At 44.7% G+C, this 24414-nt stretch overlaps 1 protein-coding gene across 1 annotated transcript in view; it reads left to right on the forward strand.

Moving 5' to 3' along the window:
* Nucleotides 1–24414, forward strand: part of GFRA1 (GDNF family receptor alpha 1) — a 273358-nt gene that overhangs the window by 225090 nt on the left and 23854 nt on the right. Inside the window, exons 5-7 of the mRNA XM_073595826.1 lie at nt 626–735; nt 5125–5259; nt 22408–22601. Coding sequence (XP_073451927.1) covers nt 626–735; nt 5125–5259; nt 22408–22601 — 439 coding nt within the window. The remainder of the gene's footprint in view (nt 1–625; nt 736–5124; nt 5260–22407; nt 22602–24414) is intronic.

Consider the following 24414-nt stretch of genomic DNA (forward strand, 5'->3'; position numbering starts at 1 on the left):
TCACATCATAATTATTTGTATACATCAGAGGCCCCCTATACATGAGTCTCCCCATCACCACAGAGTCCACCCTGTACATCAGAGGTCCCCTATCATTCTAGGGGCCCACCATCACATCATATCTCCCCCTTCTTGTCAGAAACACCCCTTCACATTAGAGACTCCCCATTACATTTGAGTCCTCCTATCACAGAGATCTTCAGTCAAACATCCCTCCTCCCATCACAGAGTCCCTACACAGTCATTGGGTGTTATGGTGCTGGTGGCTGGCCCAACCTTACAGCCAATGTAGCTGATCCGGGAAAAACTGTGTCCCATGCTCACAGCGATCTGGTTGAGAAAGACTGGTCTGAGTAATCACAGAGAGAAAGGTGACTGAGGAAATGCTTGTTCATGCCTGCAGCAGACTGATGACCTCACCTCAGTCTAGGCAAAGTCACCAGCTTAAGCTGAAGGATGGCTTTTTCAATAATAAAAGGTGGAGCTTTTCTGAGAAATTACTGTATACTATTGCTGTATATTATGACAGGTCAGGACATTATTCATGCAGATTTGTAATGTAACTGAAAGGTCCACTATAACCGCCATATTTGTCATTACTGAATATTTTTCCTTTCTCTTTCAGATCCCGACTTGCGCATTTCCTCAACGACTGCCAGCCTGACCCGCGATCCGTCAGCGGGTGCCTGAAGGAAAACTACGCGGAATGCCTCTTAGCTTATTCCGGCCTGATCGGTAGGGGCGCTTTGTAGAAATGTCAGATGTTGTAGTATGAGCGCTCTTCTGTGATGTAATAATTGTGTATTGGAGGGAGCGCAAATTATATCCTTATTGTAAATATTATTACACTTCCATCACTGCGCTGGCAGCTCCAGCAAGGAGGTCAATAAAACTACAATCCAAGCCGTGTTCTACAGAACGACTACTGACATTGATCAGCACCACGTTTGTACAACGTGTTTCGTCCTTATATGTGCATTTCTAATACATCTGAGCTCAGAGTGTAGTTTTATAGGGTTTTCAGTTCATAAATAATTCACATATAAAAAAATAATATAAAACAACATAGAACTTTTTTATATTTACTGAATATTACCAGGAAGTAGAAGACTAGGCTTTTTTAATGCTTATTAGATTAACTGCTTTGCTGAAACAATAAACCTTTCAGCTGGTTTTACGCATATAATGTCAGCATGGAAGTGGAGCTTATTCAGTGCTGCCATGTATATGTGTCGCTGTTTTGTGCTAGGAGCGCACTCAATCGCACACCCCCGGCACTAAGACCGCGATGTTACTGACACCTCCCATTAGGTAGGATGATCTCCTGTCCATGTGATCACTGTGACAGCCAATCACAGAAAACAAAATAGTATAAAGCAACATAGATATATTTTATATTTACTTCATCTGACAAGGAGGTGGACACTAGGCTTTTCTAATGTTATCAGTCTAACATTAACTCCTTTGCTGAAACAATAATCTAGCCTTCCAGCTTGTTATATGGATATACACTATATTGTCAAAAGTATTGGGACACCTGCCTTTACACGCACATGAACATTATTGGCATCTCAGTCTTAGTCTGTAGGGTTCAGTATTGAGTTGGCCCACCCTTTGCAGCTATAACAGCTTCTGGGAAGGCTGTCCACAAGGTTTAGGAGTGTGTCTATGGGAATATTTGACCATTCTTCAACAAGCACATTTGTAACGTCAGGCACTGATGTAGGACGAGAAGGCCTGGCTCACAGTCTCCGCACTAATTGATCTCAAAGGTGTTCTGTCGGGTTGAGGTCAGGACTCTGTGCAGGCCAGTCAAGCTCCTCCACCCCAAACTCGCTCATCCATGTCTTTATGGACCTTGCTTTGTGCACTGGTGAGCAGTCATGTTGGAACAGGAAGGAGACATCCCAAAGTGTTCCCACAAAGTTGGGAGCAGGAAATTGTCCAAAATGTCTTGGAATGCTGATGCCTTAAGATTTCCTTTCACTGGAACTAAGGGGCCAAGCCCAACCCCTGAAAAACAACCCCATCCCATAATCCCCCTCCACCAAATGATTTGGACCAGTGTACAACGCAAGGTCCATAAAGACATGGAAGAATGGTCAAACATTCCCATAGACACACTCCTAAACCTTGTGGACAGCCTTCCCAGGAGAGTTGAAGCTGTTATAGCAGCAAAGGGTGGGCCAACTCAATATTGAACCCTACGGACTTAGGCCTCATGTACACTGCTGTGGTAAACGGACATTCAGAGGCAGTTGGATGCTTTTTTTTTAACTGCCCCTGAACTCATCCAATGTTATCTTATGTGTACATGTACACAGGTTCGTTTAATGTCGTTTTTAGGCAGTTGTGTTTATAGGCTTTTCTTTGAAGGCAAAAAAATGAAGTTTCCAAAGCTTCAGACGCCAAACGTGGCTAAACGTGGTAACTCACGTTTAGCGGCGTTTCATTTACAGGCGTTTTTCATTTTTGGCTATTTAAAAAAATAAAACAAAAATATATATATATATTTTTTCAAACGCTTCTAAACACAAATGTGGCAAAACGCGGGATGTAAACGCGGCAAAACGGAGGGAGAGATTGTAAAAACATCCCGTGTACATTAAGCCAAAGGCTGGGATGCCATTGAAGTTCATGTGCGTGTAAAGGCAGGTGTCCCAATACTTTTGACAATATAGTGTACGTGGCATATATATATATATATATATATATATATATATATATATATATATATATATATATCTATTGCTGTTTTGTGCTAGGCATGTGCTTAGTCACACACCCCCAGCAGGGGGCTGGGCTGTTCCCTACCAGTAGGTAAGATGATCTCCCAATCACGTGATCACTGTGCCAGCCAATCAGAGATCAGAAAGGCCAGATAATACCTCCAACATTAAAGTGGTGTTCCGGCCGAAATTATACTTTTTAAATAAAAATACCCCTATAATACACAAGCTTAATGTATTCTAGTAAAGTTAGTCTGTAAACTAAGGTCGGTTTTGTTAGTTTATAGCAGTAGTTTGTTATTTTATAAACTTACAGCAGGCCGTGGCCATCTTAAGTGTGGGCATCTGAAGCCAGACTGTATTTCTTCCTGGATCTCATCCTTCCAGATCTCGAACATGCTCAGTGCAGCACAAGCAGTGTAATAGGTTTCAGGTCAGGTTTCCATAGTAACGGCAGTTTCAGAGGAAGTTGCCGCCCCTTCCCAGAAGGCATTGCAAACAGGAAATGATGCGATGGGCCGCGGCCAGGGAGGAGGAAGTGAAAAATGAATACAGCAGATATACAGTAGGTGCTGAGAAAAAAAAATTAAAAATATCCAATTTGTTTACAGTGCACAGTTTAGTGAGGGATGCTGAAGAGTTGTAAAAGTGGGTGGAACTCCACTTTAAGATATTCCTAAAGGGCCAGTGGGAAAGGGTTAAACGGCTGAAAAGCTGATGTTGAAGTTAAAAACACAGCTGAATAAGTCAACCACCTCCCTCTGCTATCTGTATTCTGTACAGCTCTGTATGGAGATTCAATTATAGAGAAGCTGTCTCAGAGGGAGAACAAAAGTGGCATGAATAAAAAAAAAAAAAAAACTATGTTCCTTTGGTGACTCTAAACAATATGGTTGTTTCACCTCCTTCAAGATTGTTTTATAATGCTAACATGTTATGGAAGAGATTTACTAAAACTGGAGAGTGCAAAACCTGGTGCAGTTGCCCATGGTAGTCAATCAGTTTCTAACTTTAGCTTGTTTAGTTACGCTTTGACAAAATAACCTGGAAGCTGATTGGTTCACTGCAGAGCTGCACCAGATTTTGCCCTCTCTAAAACTGGAGCACACAGATTCTGATGCAGCTGTGCACAACAACCAATCAGCTTCTAACTTCAGCTTGTTCAATTGAGCTTTGACAATAAGCCCCTGTTCACATTAGCACGATTTAACAGGTCAAATCGCATGTCAAATCGGAGCCTATTGCCGGCAATAGGAGCGTCCTAAATGGTGCGACTTGCAGCGCCACACCAATTTCCAAAAATGGTTCTTGCACTACTTTTGGCGATTTTGGGGACGATTTCAATAGACACCTGTTCAGGAACCTGTCTTTCAAGTCACCCCTGAATCGGACTGAAATGCGGCTTTGAAATCGTGCGAGTTCAGTTGAACTCGCACGATTTCAAAGCCATGTTTAGTGTGAATGAGGGCTAAAACCTGGAAGCTGATTGGTTACCATGCACAGCTGCACCATATTCTGTGTGCTCCAGTTTTAGTAAATCTCCCCCAGTGTGTCATGTGTAATGCCGTGTACACACGGGTGGACTTTTCGACCAGACTGGTCCGACGGAACGAATCCGTCGGACAATCCGACCGTGTGTGGGCTTCATCGGACCAGCAGCGGACTTTTTCGGTCGAAAACCAGGCGGACTTTAGATTTAAAACATGTTTCAAATCTTTCCGACGGACTCGAGTTGGTCAAAAAATCCGCTCGTCTGTATGCTAGTCCGACGGACGAAAACTGACGCTAGGGCAGCTATTGGCTACTGGCTATGAACTTCCTTATTTTAGTCCGGTGTACGTCATCACGTACGAATCCGTCGGACTTTGGTGTGATCGTGTGTAGGCAAGTCCGTTCGTTCAAAAGTCCGTCAAAAGTCAGTCGGAAAGACCGTCAGACCTTCGATGCCGAAAAGTCCGCCCGTGTGTACACAGCATTACTGTGCATTGTATTAAGGCAGCCCATTCATTAAAAGGGCTGTCAACGTACAGGAATGGACCAAAAAACAGATGTGTAGCATTTTTTGTGACGCAGCAGACCTCTGAGTACAGTAACGCACTACTGTTTGGTTTGGTCTGCTGCAATGCATGTGCGTCGGAGCTGCGTTGCTTTAATGGGTTGGGGGGTACCATTCAAAATGAAGGCCAAAGTGGGTTACAGTTGCCATTAAATTGAGTGGCACCACAAGCCACTATGGCATTCATATTGAATGGTATCCAAACCCATTAAGACAAAGCAGCTCCAGCACACATGCATTGCAGCACGATTCCAGGTCCCAGACATGCGTTCTTGGATGAAAGTGTAGGGTGTCTTTTCCAGAACTGTTATCTGAGCGGGTGTTGTATAATAATTCCAGGTACAGGGATTACCCCAAACTACATCGAGTCCACCAGCCTCAGCGTGTCTCCCTGGTGTGACTGCCTCAACAGCGGCAACTACATGGACGACTGCCTGAAATTCCTCAACTTCTTCAAGGACAACCTCTGTCTCAGTGAGTACCTGTCATCACAAATCTCCTCCATACTGTATATATCGGATTGGGAAGAGTTGGGTCATGCCCACCTGTGAACATTTCTTGGTTGTTTGGACACAATATGAACGATCTGCTTTGTTCTGAAGTGACACTCCGACTAAAACTCTTTTTTTTGTTTGGCTAGAGTACAGAACAGGCAGGACCTCTGTCAGGTTTTTACTGTTGTCTGTGGCCCCACTATGGGAAATTTCTGCCACTTCCTTTTGCAGTGGTAGTGATGACAATCTGACAGAGGCTGGAGTTAGACTTTGCCAATACCACAAACGGTAAAGCTGCTTATGTGTTGCATTCCCTGTCCCCCCCCCTTCAACATGCTAATGATTTTTTTTAAATATTAAATAAGCATTTACAGTGACACTTGTACATTATGCTGGGAGGTGGAAGACAATCCTGGCATGCATGGCAATTTGGGGGTGGAAATCTGCACCTTGTACCTAGCACCCACCTGAGCTCTGCACCCTGTACCTAGCACCCACCTGAACTCTGCACCATGTACCTAGCACCCTCCTGAACTCCGCACCCTGTACCTAGCACCCACCTGAACTCTGCACCCTGTACCTAGCACCCACCTGAACTCTGCACCCTGTACCTAGCACCCACCTGAACTCTGCACCCTGTACCTAGCACCCACCTGAGCTCTGCACCCTGTACCTAGCACCCACCTGAGCTCTGCACCCTGTACCTAGCACCCACCTGAACTCTGCACCCTGTACCTAGCACCCACCTGAGCTCTGCACCCTGTACCTAGCACCCACCTGAGCTCTGCACCCTGTACCTAGCACCCACCTGAACTCTGCACCCTGTACCTAGCACCCACCTGAGCTCTGCACCCTGTACCTAGCACCCACCTGAGCTCTGCACCCTGTACCTAGCACCCACCTGAGCTCTGCACCCTGTACCTAGCACCCACCTGAACTCTGCACCCTGTACCTAGCACCCACCTGAACTCTGCACCCTGTACCTAGCACCCACCTGAACTCTGCACCCTGTACCTAGCACCCACCTGAACTCTGCACCCTGTACCTAGCACCCACTCTGCACCCTGTACCTAGCACCCACCTGAACTCTGAACTCTCCTGAACTCACACAGTGCGCTAGCCTGCTCAGTGCCCTACTGCCTGTCCCGCTGTCACTCCACAGCAGCAGGACAGAGCACTCTTTTTTTTTTTTTTACATTTCTTATCATTTAGGGTCCTTTCACACTGATCATTTTGTCTTCTGTTTTTGCCTTACCAAAAGTGGAAGAAAAATGCATGACCATTAAATCTCTTGGAACTCTTCATAACAGTCAGTTATGCTTTTAAAAGCTCTACATGCTGCATTTTTCATGCATGTTTGGTGCGGTAACACAAACGCATCAAAAATGTACCTCTCCATTGAAATTATCAGAAAGCGTTATCAAAAACACGGCAAAAATGCATCAAAAAATGCACCCGAGGTTGCGTTTTTGGTGGGTTTTCTGAGTCACGTGTCCTTTTTTCACAGGTGCAAAAAGCACTGGAAACACTACAAATGTGGCAAAAACGTGACCAGTGTAGATCAGATGTTCCCAATCTTCTTATGTCTGCCCGACCATAGTACTCAACCTACCCCTAATATTATTTCCAATTAATGAGACCACACCTGAAAATGGAGTACAAATGGCCATAGCGGCCTTCATTATTAACCACTTCAGCCCCGGATGATTTTACCCCCTTTCTGACCAGAGCACTTTTTGCGATTCGGCACTGCGTCGCTTTAACCATTTCCGGACCGCCGCACGCCGATGTACGTCCAAAACTAGCTGCCATAACCCCAGTATCCCCGTTTTCGTGCAGCGGCCAGCTTTCTGATAAAAGTGGTCCCTGCGGCGGATTCGCCACGAGATCACGTTTATCGGTGGCAGGAGAGGGCCCCCCCCTCCCGCAGCGATCCGGTGCCCTCTGCCGCTTACCAGAGCCATCGGTAGCGGCGGAGGCGATCGCGTCCTACTCTGTGCTGTGCCTGGAGACGATTGAGGCTAAGATGGCGTCCACTCGTCTCCATGACACGGCTGGGCGGAAGTGACGTCAAAACGTCACTTCCGCCCACGCCTCTTAAAGGCACATTTTTTTCAATGTCATTTTTTTAAATGACTTTTTTTTTATTTTTTTTTATTGCATTTTAGTGTAAATATGAGATCTGAGGTCTTTTTGACCCCAGATCTCATATTTAAGAGGTCCTGTCATGCTTTTTTCTATTACAAGGGATGTTTACATTCCTTGTAATAGGAATAAAAGTGACACAATTTTTTTTTTTATAAAACAGTGTAAAAATAAATAAAATAATGTAAAATAAATACTAAAAATTAAAAAAAAATGTTTTAAAAACCCCTCGTCATGACGAGCTCGTGTGCAGAAGCGAACGCATACGCGAGTAGCGCCCGCATATGAAAACGGTGGTCAAACCACACATGTGAGGTGTCGCCGCGACCGGTAGAGCAAGAGCAATAATTCTAGCCCTAGACCTCCCCTGTAATGCAAAACATGCAACCTGTAGAACTTTTTAAACGTCGCCCATGGAGATTTTTGAGGGTAAAAGTTTGACGCCATTCCACGAGCGGGCGCAATTTTGAAGCATGACATATTGGGTATCAATTTACTTGGTGTAACATTATATTTCACAATATAAAAAAAAATTGGGCTAACTTTACTGTTGTCTTATTTTTTTATTCAAAAAAGTGAACTTTTTCCAAAAAAAGTGCGCTTATAAGACCGCTGCGCAAATACGGTGAAAAAAAAAATTATTGCAACGACCGCCATTTTATTCTCTAGGGTGTTCGAAAAAAAAACATATATAATGTTTGGGGGTTCTAAGTAATTTTCTAGCAAAAAAACCTGTTTTAAACATGTAAACACCTAAAATCCAAAACGAGGCTGGTCCTTAAGTGGTTAACTGACAATTGCACGGTCATGCAACGTTGCCCCCAAACAAAATTGACGTCCTTTTTTCCCACAAATAGAGCTTTTTTTTTGGTGGTATTTGATCGCCTCTGCGGTTTTTATTTTTTGTGCTATAAACAAAAAAAGAGCAACAATTTTGAAAAAAAAACACAATATTTTTTACTTTTTGCTATAATAAATATCCCCCCAAAATATATAAAAAAAATTTTTTTCCTCAGTTTAGGCCGATATGTATTCTTCTACATATTTTTGGTAAAAAAAAAATCGCAATAAGCGTATATTCATTGGTTTGCGAAAAATTTATAGCGTCTACAAAATAGGGGGTTAGTTTTATGGCATTTTAATTTTTTTTTTTTTTTTAGTAATGGCGGCGATCTGCAATTTTTATCAGGACTGCAACATTATGGCGGACAGATCAGACACTTTTCACACTATTTTGGGACCATTGTAATTTATACAGAGATCAGTGCTATAAAAATGCATTGATTACTGTGTAAATGACACTGGCAGTGAAGGGGTTAACCACTAGAGGGCGGTGAAGGGGTTAAGTGTGTCCTATGGAGTGATTCTAACTGTGAGGGGGCTGGACTTTAACACACAGGACAGTTATCACAGCTCTCGATGACAGAGAGTAGTGGTCAGTGTCCTGTCACTAGGCAGAACGAGGGAAATGCTTTGTTTACAAAAGCATCTTCCCGTTCTTCCTCTGCGTGACACGATCGCGGGCACCCGGCGGACATCGAGTCCGCGGGACCCGCGGTCACGGAGACCACGGCGGGCAGGCACCCGCGACACCGCTTCTTAAAACGGGACGTACCTTTCACATCAACATCTTAAACTACATAACAATTTTCAGCCTGTTGGTCTTTTGACAACACCCAGAAATCCAATACTATTCCACTTCTGCACTGCGGGCCCTTTTACCATAATAGGCGTCCAGCCGTGAACACCAGCCAACTACCCGCAGTGCAACCATTACCATATTCCAGTTAACCTATTTAACTGGAATACACCAGAGGGGCACATAACACAGATGAGTCCCCCACACTTCCATCTCTAAAGTCTTTTCTTACACCGTCATAAGACCAACCACCACCACCGCCCAAAAGGGTGACACCTTACCCTTGCAGGCCCCTCTACACCCGCAATGCCCTTTGAATTCTGTCCTACAACCCCAGGGACCATAAATCCCACCATTCCCACCACAGATAAATGGACTTCATCCCCTCTCAGGCATAGCCCGGTATCAGACTTCAATTCCAAATGGCGGATAGCCATGCCACCATTCCGTATAAAAAAATCATCCCACCACTTTATTAACGTTTATGCGAGTTTTGTTGCTTCTCGTCCAAGCCACCATGTCGGACCACAAGACCATCATATTGGGGAAGGCTGTACGGAGCCAAAGGAAATAGATTTTGATGTCCATAATCAGCTCCCTACTGGAACGAACCCCCAGATCGTTCTCGCCGACATGAAGCACTAATATGTCAGGTGGCCTGTCCAGGCGTGCAAATTGATGCACCTCAGGCCCAACCCTGCTCCACATCATCCCAGGTATCCTTAACCAGCGAACACACGCCTCCCTCCTGAAAATCCCCAGCTGCCTCCCATCTGGTCTAACGTCCGCTCGCCTGGCCCCCCAAAAAACATAGGAGTGGCCCAAGATCCAGACGAGGCATGGCTGCACTCCATCTGAAAGAAAATAAAACCACTGGATAAAATCAATCTCCCCAGGAATACTCACCCAACATGAAAAGCACCACACTATACCCCAGCCGTCCGTAGTACACCCCCTTTTGATTAAACAATGATCAATCCACCAACAAATGTGGGTGAATGTAGGAACGGAATCTCAGAGCCCACACCGAGCGGCCTCCGTGGCTGCCCTGATACGGAAGGAGTGCGAAGCATACTGTCTTTCCTCCAAGCCCGCTGCCCTAAGCCCGTTCCTGAAGACGGCTATGAACTGAAACTTGGACAACAGATCCCCATCCCCATGTATTAGGAACGGACCCTCCACAACTGGGCACATATCTATAAATTCCCGCACCACCCTTACCGGACACACTGAGGAACCCGGCAGTGTAAACAGTTGCACCCACACTCCCTTTCCCGCCCGGTCTGTGTTTGACCTGCGCAGCAAAACTTGCAATCGGTCCCCACTACAGAGCACATCTTGCACCAATATTTCCCCCGGGGCCTTACGAGATGGGCTGACCAGCTCGCTAATCCGAAATGCCCCAAAACATGCCAGGGAAAAAGCCGCCTTGAATAAGGCAACCTCGTATTTGGAGGAACATAAGGAGCCCAATCCCTCAAAAATGGCCTGTCAATTACTAAAGGACATGGGCCGCCTAGCGTCCCTGCGCTTATGTGACTTCCTATATCCTTTTACCACCTACCAAACCCAAAAATCCTTTGTAAAATCCACCCAACCTTGTAACTTAAAGAAAAATGCCAAACCTGCTAGTTTTCGCTCCAGGGATGACACCAACACTCTTTGCTCCATGTTCCTAGAAACAAAGTACAGAACCACCAGCCGTACTTCCGAATCTCCCTGATCCACCCCAGCTAAACGCAACACCTCCATCCATTCTCACCATACCTTGGAGTAGGCCATCCTTGAAGCCTCACTCACTGACCTTCTGATCCATTCCGCGACAACTCCCAGGCAATCTCCCACAGCCATCCGGGACAAGGGACCCCCGTTTGCTCTGCCGCCGGAGCAAGTTCCCGAAACCTGTGCCACTGAAACCGAGTCAATGGGTCAACTAACATATTGTCTACCCCCGGGAGGTGCACAGCATACAAAAGTATGTTCAACTGCAAAAGGAAAAAATATAGATGCAGTGCTGGCGACTAAACAAAATGAAGTGAATGTGTTGCTGCTGCTGTAAAGAAAGTACTAATACTTAAATATATAAAAAAAATAAATAAATACAGCGCTAGCGATAGAATAAATACTACAACTGTGAATGTAGTACTAAGTGAAAGGTGAACTGTGCCGGTGACACTGTGATTATGAATACATAACACATGTAACATACGTGCTAATCATATAAAAATTATATATAAAAAATGTATGTTGACAAAGAATATATACAATTGCTAATAAAGTGACAGTGATAAACCACAGATATGTGCCATAATCTGAACTACTGTGCAAATTCCTAGTGGCAATCCCACTAGACCGTATCACCTCTTCAGCCTATGCTGACAATCAGTCACCTGATTGTTTGCAGTTCAAAAGGATGGCTTTGATATGCTGCAGTTCAAAAAGGCAGGAAGGATGGCTCTGGTAAATGGGATAAAAGCTTGGAGGTGTAGACCGTCAATTTCAACCCAAAAAAGCAAGGAGAAATAATATGGTGAAGTACTGCAGAGAAAAATATCACTTGGGCATAACAGCGCTACTCACAAGATTCAGGGTTGCAACCAGGCATTTCAGAAAAAACTTCCGCAATCGCCGCTGTAAGCGTGCGTTCCACGGGAAACAGGAAGCGCCACTGGTTTAGAACGTGAGCCGGATATTGCGTCAAGGCGTTTCGCCCCTCCTCCAGGGCGTCATCAAAGACATCACATTCTAAACTAGTGACACCAGTGGTGTATAAGGCGAAATTTGTGTGGTTCCTTCTTATGCATCACCCCCAGCGGTGAAATCACCAAATCCGGCAGTGGCTTAACCTCGAACGGCCCTCCCATGCGACCCAATGCTACTTCCTTAGCCAGTTTCTCAGTCACTGCCCCCGGATGCTGTAACACTGAACGCAAATTCGCGCCATAGGCGGCAACGTACTTAATGAACATGGGATCCTAAAGCCCTCCAAAAAACCCTCCCTTAGTAGCCGCACAGCCTCCCTGTCTGGATATCTATTTAGGAAAGGTTGCATCCTTTCCCCCCTCACTCCCTTTTATTTGCAGACTCTCCGGACCAGCCCTTACCTTTTTTAAAACAGGGCACTGAATGGGCACCTCCGCACCCGGAGCACTTGTGCTTAAAACGTCAGGAACCCCCAAACTTACAAGATCTTTTGTTGTACTACCAATGGAGACCCCACTTATTAGCGGCCGGTTGTCCTGGGGAAGCTGAACCACAAACCCCTCCTGGAAAAAAACTGGTTCGGGGGCCCGCGCTGAGGACATGAACGCATTCAAGAGGCTTATGTCCTTGTGGTCACACTGCAGGGATGGACGTACTGACCTGCGCTGATGAAACTGTTCAACGTATCGCAGCCAAGCGGATCCACCATAGACTCTAGACTCTATGAGCCTCACCCACCGCATCCATATAATAAAAGAGTGCTCAACAGTGTTCATGGTTCTTCTCCCCTATGATGCTTGCCATATTGGCAAACGCCTGCAGCCAATTGGCAAAAGTCCGAGGGATCAATTTTTCAAGCGGCAGCAGGGAGAAGATCTCTACATCCTCACCTTTGCAAATCTTATCCCGGACATCCTGTTTCACATGGGCCCCCAATGGCCCTTCAAAACACACATAGACCTCACATTTTGCAGCGTCGGCTATCCGTACCGCAGCCACCTTTCCCAGGACCTCCTGCGACGAGCCGACCTTGGCCCCTGGCTCCACAACTGCAGCCCCTTCCACTGGTGGGGATACTACTGACCCCGTTGTAGAAGGGAAAACCACCGTAATCAACGGGAGGCGGAGGGGAAGAGTGGGTACCACACTGGGCCCCGTAACTGCAATGCCCGCATCTGCTCCGCTACCCGACTGGACCCATGGCGACACTTGCTGGGTTGTCCCCACGTTACCCCTGGCGAAGAGCTGCACTAGGTTCTGCAGCCCCCCCCCCAACAAAATCCCTTAATTGCGCTTCCATACCGGACGTGGCAGGTGGAATACCCACCATCTGCGGGCCGGATGCGGGGCCCGCTGCTACCCGCTGCGTGGCTCCCCCCTGCTACTGCCGCATTCCCATCCACAACCCTCATCAAGCTTCCCAAAACATTTCCAGCATTATAGCAAATAAGTTAGCTGACTTGCTGGGCTGACATGGGGTGGTCCCGACAGCCGCAGCTCCAGAATCCCTTGGTGCAGGCTGACTCTGCAATTCCTCCTCCTCCTCCGACTGGACGTCTGGCAGTTGCAGCTCTTCATCCTGAAGCAGCCCAGGTGATGGGGGCCTGGCCACCATGGATCTACGCCATACTTGGCTCCGCCTCCCAGCACCAGATCCGCCCACCGAACTGATGTTGTGACCGCCCCCCACATCTCAAACCCCAGGCCACGGTCTCTCCTCTCCTGCCGCACTCCCCCCCCATCAGGTAATGGCCTGGCTGCCGTGACATTGCCTCTCCCTCGTCGAGACTCCTCCCGTCCCAACACGTCAGAGGGTGAGGAGTCTGCGTGCTCCGGGCGGGCGGAGGAGACGTGCGTACTATACCTGACTCCCCGCCCACCGAGTTGCACCTCCGACGAGGATTCCATCCAGGCCTGCCACCCGCGGAAGCCGGTGGGTGCCTCACCGGTATGCCTGACAGGTCACGTATGGGGCTCTTACCGTGGTGCAAAGCTCGGGGGGAGCAAAATGCTCCGGCGCGCATGCGTGGGATATCCCGCCCCCCCTGCAGCCGATCCAGGTGCCTGGTCCTCCAACAGGACTGCTACCTGGCTTTGCAGCCACTCAGGCCCCTTAGATGCAGTAGCCGCCCGTAGCTGGGCCAGGATCCTGTTGACGTCAGCCATGTACTCTGTGGATGTGACAAGCAGCAGCGTGAAACTGCCTGCCTTGCCACCTGTTCCTCCACTGATGCCTGGGAGACCCCACCTCCCCCTTAAATCAACTACTATGCCTCTCCCTATCCTGTTGATCCTGGCCAATACAAGCTCTTCCCTTTCTCCACTTACACTTCCTTAACCCCATAGTTGCTAACCCTTATCACCCTGTAATGCCGGTCCTTCGCTATCCTTTCTATTTTATTCCTCTCGCTCCGGGCCTTGCTTATGAGTCTTTACCAAGTTTTTGCAACCGAGCAGTTTGAAAGAAGGCTTAAAGTTGACGTAAACCCAATCACAAAACAATTTCATATATCCTTTAACACATGAATGTCATTTCAAAAGCCATTTTGATAATCTTTCTAAATTTTCAGCTTTCATTAAAATAATCCCTGATGATACTGCCATGACAGTCCTTGCTCTCAGACACTTTGATAACGCTCTGTCCCTGTCTCCCAATTGTACTCCTGTGTTGTCACCCTGTCACATGCTCTTCAGGCAGAGAGAAAAAGTGGCTGTGCCGACACACATTGATCCTCAGGAAGTTGGTCCAGTTCAATGACCTGCAACAGATGCTGTGCATGTAGACAGAAGTGGCTTAACAATGATGGGCAGCATTGAGATGCAAAAAAAAAAAAAAAAGTTAAAAAGGTGAAAAAGTTATTTTAATAAAAAGAAAATTGGGGGGGGGGGGTGTAATTTGCTTTTGATATTCAGTGCACCTTCTTATGCCGCATACACAGGGTCGGACTTTCCGACAGGAAATGTTCGATGTGAGCTTGATCTCTGAAATTTCGACCGTGTGTATGCTCTATCGAACATTTGCTGTCGGAATTTCCGCCCACAAATCTTTGAGAGCAGGTTCTCAAATTTTCCGCCAACAAAACTTGTCGGAAAGTCCGTTGCACAAAAGTTCATGCATGCTCGGAATCAAGCAGAAGGAGCCGCACTGGCTATTGAACTTCCTTTTTCTCAGCTCATCATACGTCTAGTACGTCACCATGTTCTCACATTTGGAATTTTGGGCCAACATTTATGTGACTGTGTGTATGCAAGAGAAGTTTGAGCCAACATCCTTCGGAAGAAAATCCACGGTTTTGCTGTCGGAAAATCCGATCGTGTGTACACGGCATTAGAGCTTACATGCAATTTCAGCCAAAATTAGAGCTTTAGAGAGGTGCACCTAGTGAAGCTTGCTGAGAGCTGTAGTTCTCCAGCGGCTGATGGCCTGCGGGTCCTCAAGATCCGGATAAGCCATGCCCGCCTGGCTGGCAGCAGCAAGGCATTATCTTGCTGAACATTCACTTTTTATTTCCTGAGCTATAAATCCATAATCCTCGACATTCCCCGAAGACCTGATTAAAAGTGTTTTCTATTCATTTAGCGGAGGAGCCGGAGAATGAAAGGGACCAGGTAATTTTCCCTGGCTATGAACACAATCCCTTTCAAATTGCTGTAATCTTTTCAACTTCTGCATTGTACACTTTTATCATTCGCTTTGTCGCTGTAATTATGCAGATGGTCCGCAAGCTACAAAGTCTTTGCCATCATACACCCGCTCCTGGTGTAACGCTTGTTTCCCCCCCCACCCCACCCCACCATGCCTGATGAACCGCAGCAAGCTCAGGCGCGGCACGGGGGGGCTCATGTTACATCTTTTCCGGCCATCGTCACGCAGAAATGATTCAACATATGGAACATTAACATCACACAGAACAAGCGTAGCGGCGGGGGGAATTGCTCACTCCCAAACATTGCAGCCAAACCAAAATGCGTTCAAATGATTTTACACAGAGTGAACACTGGCTGGATTCTGACAAATGTAAATTTGCTATCTATTCTGATTGCAAACTGATACTCAGGTTGACAGTGGACAGTTGACAGATATAGGCTGGCAATTCGTGGACTTAAACGTTGAAAATCTTTATTGGCTAGCATTGTTTTACTGGATGTACATGTGTAGCTAATAAGATTTTCAACGTTTGAGTCCACCAAATTTTCGGCTTATATCTATCTATCAACGTTAGAAGTACCGGGGAACTGCACATCTCAGCCACGACCACCAAATTTCAGCCTTGGACAGCATTACCAGCAATAGAGCTTGGGTAATGTATCCAATGATTCTTTGTGAGAGTGGACAGTTTGTACAGTGAAGGTTTGAGCCCCCCTATCATTCTTTGCACCCATGAACTCTTCTAAGATATCTTATGGACATTGCAGGTTGACCAGTGTTCATCTCCAGCCAACGGTCACTGAGAGTCCTCATTGCTCCCACAAGCTCCTCCCACTTCCCCACACCAAACTGGCAATGTCCACCCTATCTGCAGCATTATTGTGATGGCTGATCAGTTAAAGAACACCAATAACTTGTATAAAGTTATGCAATTTACAAGAGATCCAAAAAGCAGAACCTGAAGGTTTCTACACATTCTTTGTTTTAGCTTTGGAGCACCTAAACACCCTCCAAACTCAGGGTGCTCTCAGTAAGCATACATACTATATTGCTAAAGATTTGCAAACACCTAACCATCACACCTATATGAGCTTTTTGGACATACTATTCAAAATCCATTCATATGGAGTTGCCACCCTTTGTGGTTATAATAGCTACACTATATGGCCAGAGTATGTGGACACCCTTCTGAACAATGGAGTTCAGTTGTGGAAAGCCAGCTCCATAAAGGTTTGTCCAGTTTGGTGTGAAGGAACTTGAATGGCCTGCATAGAGCCCTGACCTCAACCCTACTGAACACCTTTGAGATGAACTGGAACACTTATTATGAGCCAGGTCTTCTCGTTCAACATTAGTACTTGACATCACAAATGGGCACAAATTCCAATGCAGAAAGATATTCCACAAGATTTTGGAGGGTATCTGTGGAAATCTGTGCCCATTTGTGAGGTCAGCTTTCTAATTTATCCCAAAGGTGCCCAGTAGTGTTAAGGTCAGGGCTCTGTGCAGGCCATTCAAGTTCTCTCACATCAAACTGGACAAACCATGTCTTCATGGAGCTGGCTTTCAATAACTGAATTCTATTGTTCGAAAGGGTGTCCACATACTTTGGCCATATATTATACCAAATTTCTAGTTTGCAACCTGGAATTGTACTACTCCACCCCCTTGCAAAGTGGACGTCTCGATATTGGGGGGGGGCTTGGACTTCAGCGGACTTACAAGCTTGGGGCAGGTATTATTTTCCGATTGCCCAGAGATCACAATGTTCCAGAACACGGTGTTCAGGCATGTGTCAGTGGGAACTATAAGACAATATACATCAATATATTTTATGTATGGAGCAGATTGACTGAATGATATCCATGTCTTAATAGTCAATTAAGACTTTATTCCTGACAGTGCATTCAAAATTGATACCCAACTTGGTTTGAGTGGAATACCAGGTCCAGATTTGGAAATAGTTGTATGTTCTGAGCAAATCAGCATAGGATAGGCAAAATATTGCTCACTGATTTAATTGAATTCAGGTTATCAAAAGGATAACCCTGAAACTCTTTAAATTATTCATATATAAGCCCTTTCCCATTCATTTAAGCATGGACCAAACACTCCTGTTTATAGACCCTCTGGCCAATGTTGATGAAGGAGCATCCAGCCATCCTTGGAAGTCTTATCGCCACCTTACTTTAGTGATGCCAATTCGCCCTATAGTGTGTTGTGGCTCCTATCGCCACAGCCCATTTTTCTTATCCATTGCACTGATGGGTTGAATAACCTAATTGCATCTTCTGTCTCTTGGAAGTCTTATTCCCACATCTACTCTCTTAACAGTGACTCCAATCAACCCTAAAGAGCATTGTGATTTCTATCTCCAGAGCCCATATTTTATCCAGTGGATTGAATAACCTAATTGCATTTTCTGTCTCTTTGGAAGGCTTATCCAGACATCTACTTTTAACAGTGACACTACAGTAGGTTGTGGTCCCTATCTCAGCAGTCCATAAACTAACCACTGCACCAATAGGAGGAATAACCCTAATGCATCTTCTGTCTTTTGGAAGTCTTAACCTCAACTCTACTGTATTTGAATTTTAAAACTACTATCAATAAAGATTGACCTCAACCAATGAGTCAACCAATGACTGTTTGTGTAAGGGGCCCCTTATTCACCATAACGTAATAATGTGAGATGATGCCAAAGACAGACAACTTGCATATTTTAGGGAGGCTAGCAATGACAACCCCCATATCTCTCTATACAGGTTTCCTTTAAAAAGTGTTTGAGTTTTTTTGTACAATTCTATTTTTATAACATGCTTTTCCCCATCTGTTATGCAATGCGCTGTGAGCGGGTTCACGCTTGAACGGTTCTCTTAACAAAAGTACAAAACCCCCAACATACGGATATATATATATATATATATATATATATATACACACACACACACACACACACACATACACATTGCTGATGGTGTTTGCCATTCTCCAATATCATGCTGCAAATCACTGTGTTTGTGCTGAGAGAAATACAGAGGCATCCACTACTAAGCTTCTTCTGAAAAATGCTAGGTGCCTGGCAGCCATACTGATCCAGTGGCTTCAGTACTTTCTGAGTTACTTTTATAGAACTTGCATGTAGACAGTGAAGTCATATAAAAGTCATAGTTCCCTAAGGGCATTTTAGTTCCAGGTCAGTCATTCAAGAACTACTGAAGCAACTAGGTCAGCTTAACAGCGAGGACACTAGCATTTTGAGAAAACAGAGGTCAACTGTGACAGCTTCCATCTCTGCCTAAGCACATGGTTCCTTTAAAGTAATTGTTAAGGTAATTTTTTTTTTTTAAATAACAAACATGATATATTTACCTGCTTACCTACTTAGCAGCTCTGATCCTCCTCGTCTGGGGTCCCCTGTCGGTGCTCCTGGCTCCTCCCCTGTTTCAAGTGCCCCCATAGCAAGCCGGGCAGAAATGCGGGCTCGATCCCAAGCCAGGCTCTGTGTTTCCATTGACACACACACAGCATGGCTAGGCTCCGCCCCCTGCTCTGTCCTCACAGGCTGTGATTGACAGCAGCAGGAGCCAATGGCTTCCACTGCTGCCTTCATGTCCAGTGAGCAGAAAGCCGATGCTCTTTTACACAGTGCTGGATCTAAATCAGGGTTTAGGTAAGTATTTTTTTGGGGGGGGGGGGGGCAGTTGAACTCAGAAGGTTTTTTCTTTTACCTTAAAGGGATAGTAAAGTCTTGTTTTTTTTTTTTTTTTTTTTCTTTAAAATAACAAACATGTTATGCTTACCTGCTCTGTGCAATGGTTTTGCACAGAACAGCCCAGATCCTCCTCTTTTAGACCCACATGCTGCCACTCCCGACCCCCTGCTCTGTGTGTCCATTCACACACAGAGCCGTGACTCAGCTCCGCCCCTCTGTCTCCTGGTTGGCTTACTGGCCGTGATTGACAGCAGTGGAAGCTAATGGCTCTTACTGCTGCCAAAAGCCAATCAGGAGTGCGAATCCCAGGAGAGACAAGGTTCTGCTGAACACAGAAGGTTTTTAAAAACCTTGTACCTTTACAACTACTTTAATGCAGAGAATGCATTAAGGTAAAAAAAAAAACCTTCTGCCTTTACAACCACTTTGAGATCTACAAGTTCATAAGTTGATGAATGATATTTATGACAAGATGAAGAAATTAGGCATATGGGGTATGCCCCAGGACATCTTCAGTTGTATCTCTTGGATGCATCCTGTATGCCCAATACTTATTCCCCTGACTGTGGCTCCTGTGTGAATGAAGCCTGCAAACATTGGTTTCATTCATGAACATACACCAATATTGTAACTACTGCTTGGAAAAGGTTTATAAACCCAAAACACAGCATATCTCTATGGAGCTATTTTTATACATTGGCATTTGGTGAAATAAACATAATTTAGAAGTCTCCTGTGACTATAGACCTACATGTTTAACTTCTATTATCGGGAAGATACATGAGTCTGATAAAGAACCACATAGAAGATTATCTCCTAGAAATCAATAATATATGTAAGTGATTGTCAGCGTGGATTCCTGAAAGGCCATATTTGTCAACAATTCTTTCTTTTAATGGGAAAGTAAGCAAAAACATGGCTGTGGATATAGTATACTTGGATTTTGAGCATTTGAGCATTTGAGCATTGGGAATTTTCCTTAGACGGCTGTGTTTGTTCAAATCTATATGTGTAGATGTACAGTGCCTTGCAAAAGTATTCACCTTGGCTTTTTAATTATTTTGTTACATTACAGCCCTTTGTTCAATGTTTTTTTAATCTGAGTTATATGTGATGGATCAGAACACAACAGCCTAAGTTGTTGAAGTAAAATTAGAAAAATATATACATAAAACTATTTTTTAGAAATAAAAAAACTGATAATTGGCATGTGCGTATGTATTCACCCCCTTTGTTATGAAGCCCAAAAAAGCTCTGGTGCAACCAATTACCTTCAGAAGTCACATAGTTTGTGAAATGATGTCCATCTGTGTGCAATCTAAGTGTCCAAACAAGAAGACTCTCTGCTCCAGGTGAGGTTTTGAAAGCCTGATGATCTGGACAGGTGCCCGCCTCGGCTCGCCTCCGTATATAATCAAAAGAAGAAATGGCCGCACTCTGTAGTCGATCAAAATTCTTTTATTCAGAACATCCCAAAGTGTCGACAGAAAGCTGGTAGATGCATTTCACACGCTCCAAGTGTGCTTAATCATTACACAGAAAGAGCAGCATAAATTTCCTTATAAAGTCCCACCTAGACTTTATAGCAGATGACACTAATCATTGAATTGCATGCTTCCTGTTATGTGATACACGTAGAAACCAAGGAAACAGAAAAACCTGCAATCTAAGTGTCACATGATCTGTCATTACATATACACGCCTTTTTGAAAGGCCCCAGAGGCTGCAACACCTAAGCAAGAGACACCACTAACCAAACACTGCCATGAAGACCAAGAAACTATCCGAACAAGTAAGGAACAATGTTGTTGAGAAGTACAAGTCAGGGTTAGGTTATAAAAAAATATCCAAATCTTTGATGATCCCTAGGAGCACCATCAAATCTATTATAACCAAATGGAAAGAACACGGCACAACAGCAAACCTGCCAAGAGACGGCCGCACACCAAAACTCATGGACCGGGCAAGGAGGGTATTAATCAGAGAGGCAGCACAGAGACCTAAGACCCCTTTCACACTGGGGCCCTTTTCAGGCACTACAGCGCTAAAAATAGCGCCTGCAAAGCTCTCAGAAAGAGACGCTGCTGTCTCTCCAGTGTAAAAGCCCTGAGGTCTTTCACACTGGAGCAGTGCGCTGGCAGGACGCTAAAAAAAAGTGAGCCCACAGTGAAACATGGTGGTGGCAGCATCATGCTGTGGGGATGTTTTTCAACAGTCAGGACTGGGAAACTGGTCACAGATTTGAGGGAAGGTTGGATGGTGCTAAATACAGGGATATTCTTGAGCAAAACCTGTACCACTCTCTGTGTGTGATTTGAGGCTAGGACAGAGGTTCACCTTCCAGCAGGACAATGACCCCAAACACACTGCTAAAGCAACACTTGAGTGGTTTAAGGGGAAACATGTAAATGTGTTGGAATGGCTTAGTCAAAGCCCAGATCTCAATCCATTAGAAAATCTGTGGTCAGACTTAAAGATTGCTGTTCAGGAGGCTCAAACCATCCAACTTGAAGGAGCTGGAGCAGTTTTGCAAGGAGGAATGGAGTCTCATAGAGACTTATCCAAAGCGACTTGGAGCTGTGATAGCCACAAAAGGTGGCTCTACAAAGTATTGACTTTAGGGGGGTGAATAGTTATGCACATTTACTTTTTCTGTTATTTTGTCCTATTTGTTGTTTGCTTCACAATAAAAAAAAAAACATCTTCAAAGTTGTGGGCATGTTCTGTAAATTAAATGATGCAAATCCTCAAACAATCCATGTTAATTCCAGGTTGTGAGGCAACAAAACACGAAAAATGCCAAGGGGCGTGAATACTTTTGCAAGGCACTGTATATATGAATTAAGAACACCCACAATGATATAATGCAAAAGGATTTAATTCAGATCATAAAAAGTATCCAAATAAGTTACAGGACAGGTTCTGACATACTGTATATATGTCAATATACTGTATAAAGTATGACAAGTAAATCTAGCACCATGTAAAAGTAAGGAAACAGACAATGTGCCCAATCCAAGCATAAGGCTATAGATGTATGACATACAGATTATATGGTGGACCACCTTGAGAAAGTAGGGGTATTTTTTTCCCCAAAATGTTTACTTTTTGGACCTCAATTTTTTTTCTGCCTGATGACTGAAACCAATTGCATTACTACTCTGATATGCTACCCAAATAATCATTTATATTGTACTGCTATAAAATAATATATATTACATGGGAGGTCCACTTGCTATATCTTTGCCTCTGTATGACTGTTGTCATTTCTGTCCAGGAAACGCCATCCAGGCCTTCGGTAATGGCACCGATGTCAAGCTGCATCCCGACCCACCAGTACACACCACAACATCCTCCTCATCTGTCCACTCGAAGACCAAAAATAAAGAATCCAACTACATAGACACCATGCACATCACCAATGAGATCCCAACACATAACGGCTTGCCGGGCTGCGCCAATCTCATCCAGGTAAGCCAAGACCTATGTGCTAAATGTTCTGTCCAGAGTCCATACCATGTAGAACAAAACACAGCAGTATGCATGTTTTCTGATGTTGTCAACAAATGCTTTTGGCCTGAAGCATCAGTGCTATTGGTGGTATCTAAGAAGTCAAAGATGTTGCAGGTGTAAACTGGCCTCTATGGCTGGAGGGCCCGCTGCCCCCCTATGCAATCCAAACTAGCTGCTCACTACCTAACATGACAAGTCATCAAGCGAATGCCACTCCAATCATTATTCTCTCCTTTAGACAATTTCTGCCCCACATATAGTAGGAAATGTAATGTAAGCTCTCATTGGTTAGCTGTCAATCAGAGGGCAAAAGAGAATAGTACAATTGCTGGAGATATGGAGGGGGATCTGCCCTGTTTTAAGGGATGGTTGGGCTTGCAGCAAAAATAATTAAGCATCAAATCCCCCAACAGCCCTCGATTTTGAGAGAAAGGGTACAGTGTGATTGGTGTGCGCATAGCAAGCATACCAGAACTGTTGGGGGGTTGTGAGATCCTATAACCTGCCTGATGATGAGATCCTCCAACCTGGTGGGCTCACGGTAACCGCCCCTTTTTAGTTTGTTGGAGATATCTTTGAGAAAATTCCAGTACAGCAGGTGGTAAGTGGGGGAGGCAAGAAGAGTCCTTAATAGGGAAGATGCTACAATTTCAACTGCTATGAACATTGTACAAAATGTAATCAATGCCATTATTAATGTACGTGGTAGAATGCTAATGTCACATATGATGTATCTCTGGAAAATTAATGACACCTAAACCTCAGTATCCAAGCTAATATTTCCCAATGGGAAACCTAACTTTCAGCTTGACCCTTACTTTTCAACATGTCCCTAACTCTCAACATTAGCTCAATAGTAGCCCCCCCAATCCTTGTTCTTACGATGCTTTGGGGACAAAAAAAAGTTTAATAACGCTGCAAAACCCACTAATTCAAGATCCACATTGAGCCATACAGTATATACAGTGGGGGAAATAATTGTTTGATCCCCTGCAGATTTTGTAAGTTTTCCTACTTAAAAAGAAATTAAGGGTTTATAATTTTTATCATAGGTGTATTTTAAATAATAGCGACAGAATATTAACCAAAAATCCAGAAAAAAACACGATACAAATGTTATAAATTGAGCTGCAGTTCAGTGAGTAAAATACGTATTTGAACCCTTATCAACCAACAATAATTCTGGATGCCACAAATTTGCTACAGTATGATCTCATGTGGTACACAGATTAGTGCTGTGAATTTAAGAAGGTGCTCCTAACAACAACTCGTTATGTGTATAAAAGGCAACTGTCCACAGAATCTCTTTCTTCCATTCAAACCTCACCCTCATAGGCAAGGACAAATCAAAAGGACAAATCAAAGGACATCAGGGACAAGACTGTAGACTATCAGCAAGAAGCTTGGTGAGAAGAAGACAACTGTTGGAGTAATTATTTGCAAATGGAAGAAATACAAAATAATCATCAATCGCCCTCGGTCTGGAGCTCCATGCAAGATTTGGCCTTATGGGGTAAGGATGATCATAAGAAAAGTGAGGAATCAGCCCAGAACTACACGGAAGGAGCTTGTGAATGATCTCAAGGCAGTTGGGACCACAGCCACCAAACAAACCATTGGCAACACAATACGCCGCCATGGATTGAAATCCTGTAGCGCCCACAAGGTCCCCCTCAAGGAGGCACATGTACAGACCCGTCTGAAATTTGCCAATGAACATCTAAATGATTCAGAGAAGGATTGGGAGAAAGTGCTGTGGTCAGATGAGACC

The sequence above is a fragment of the Aquarana catesbeiana genome, linkage group LG08 (genome assembly GCF_042186555.1).
Source record: "Aquarana catesbeiana isolate 2022-GZ linkage group LG08, ASM4218655v1, whole genome shotgun sequence".
Lineage (NCBI taxonomy): Eukaryota > Metazoa > Chordata > Amphibia > Anura > Ranidae > Aquarana > Aquarana catesbeiana.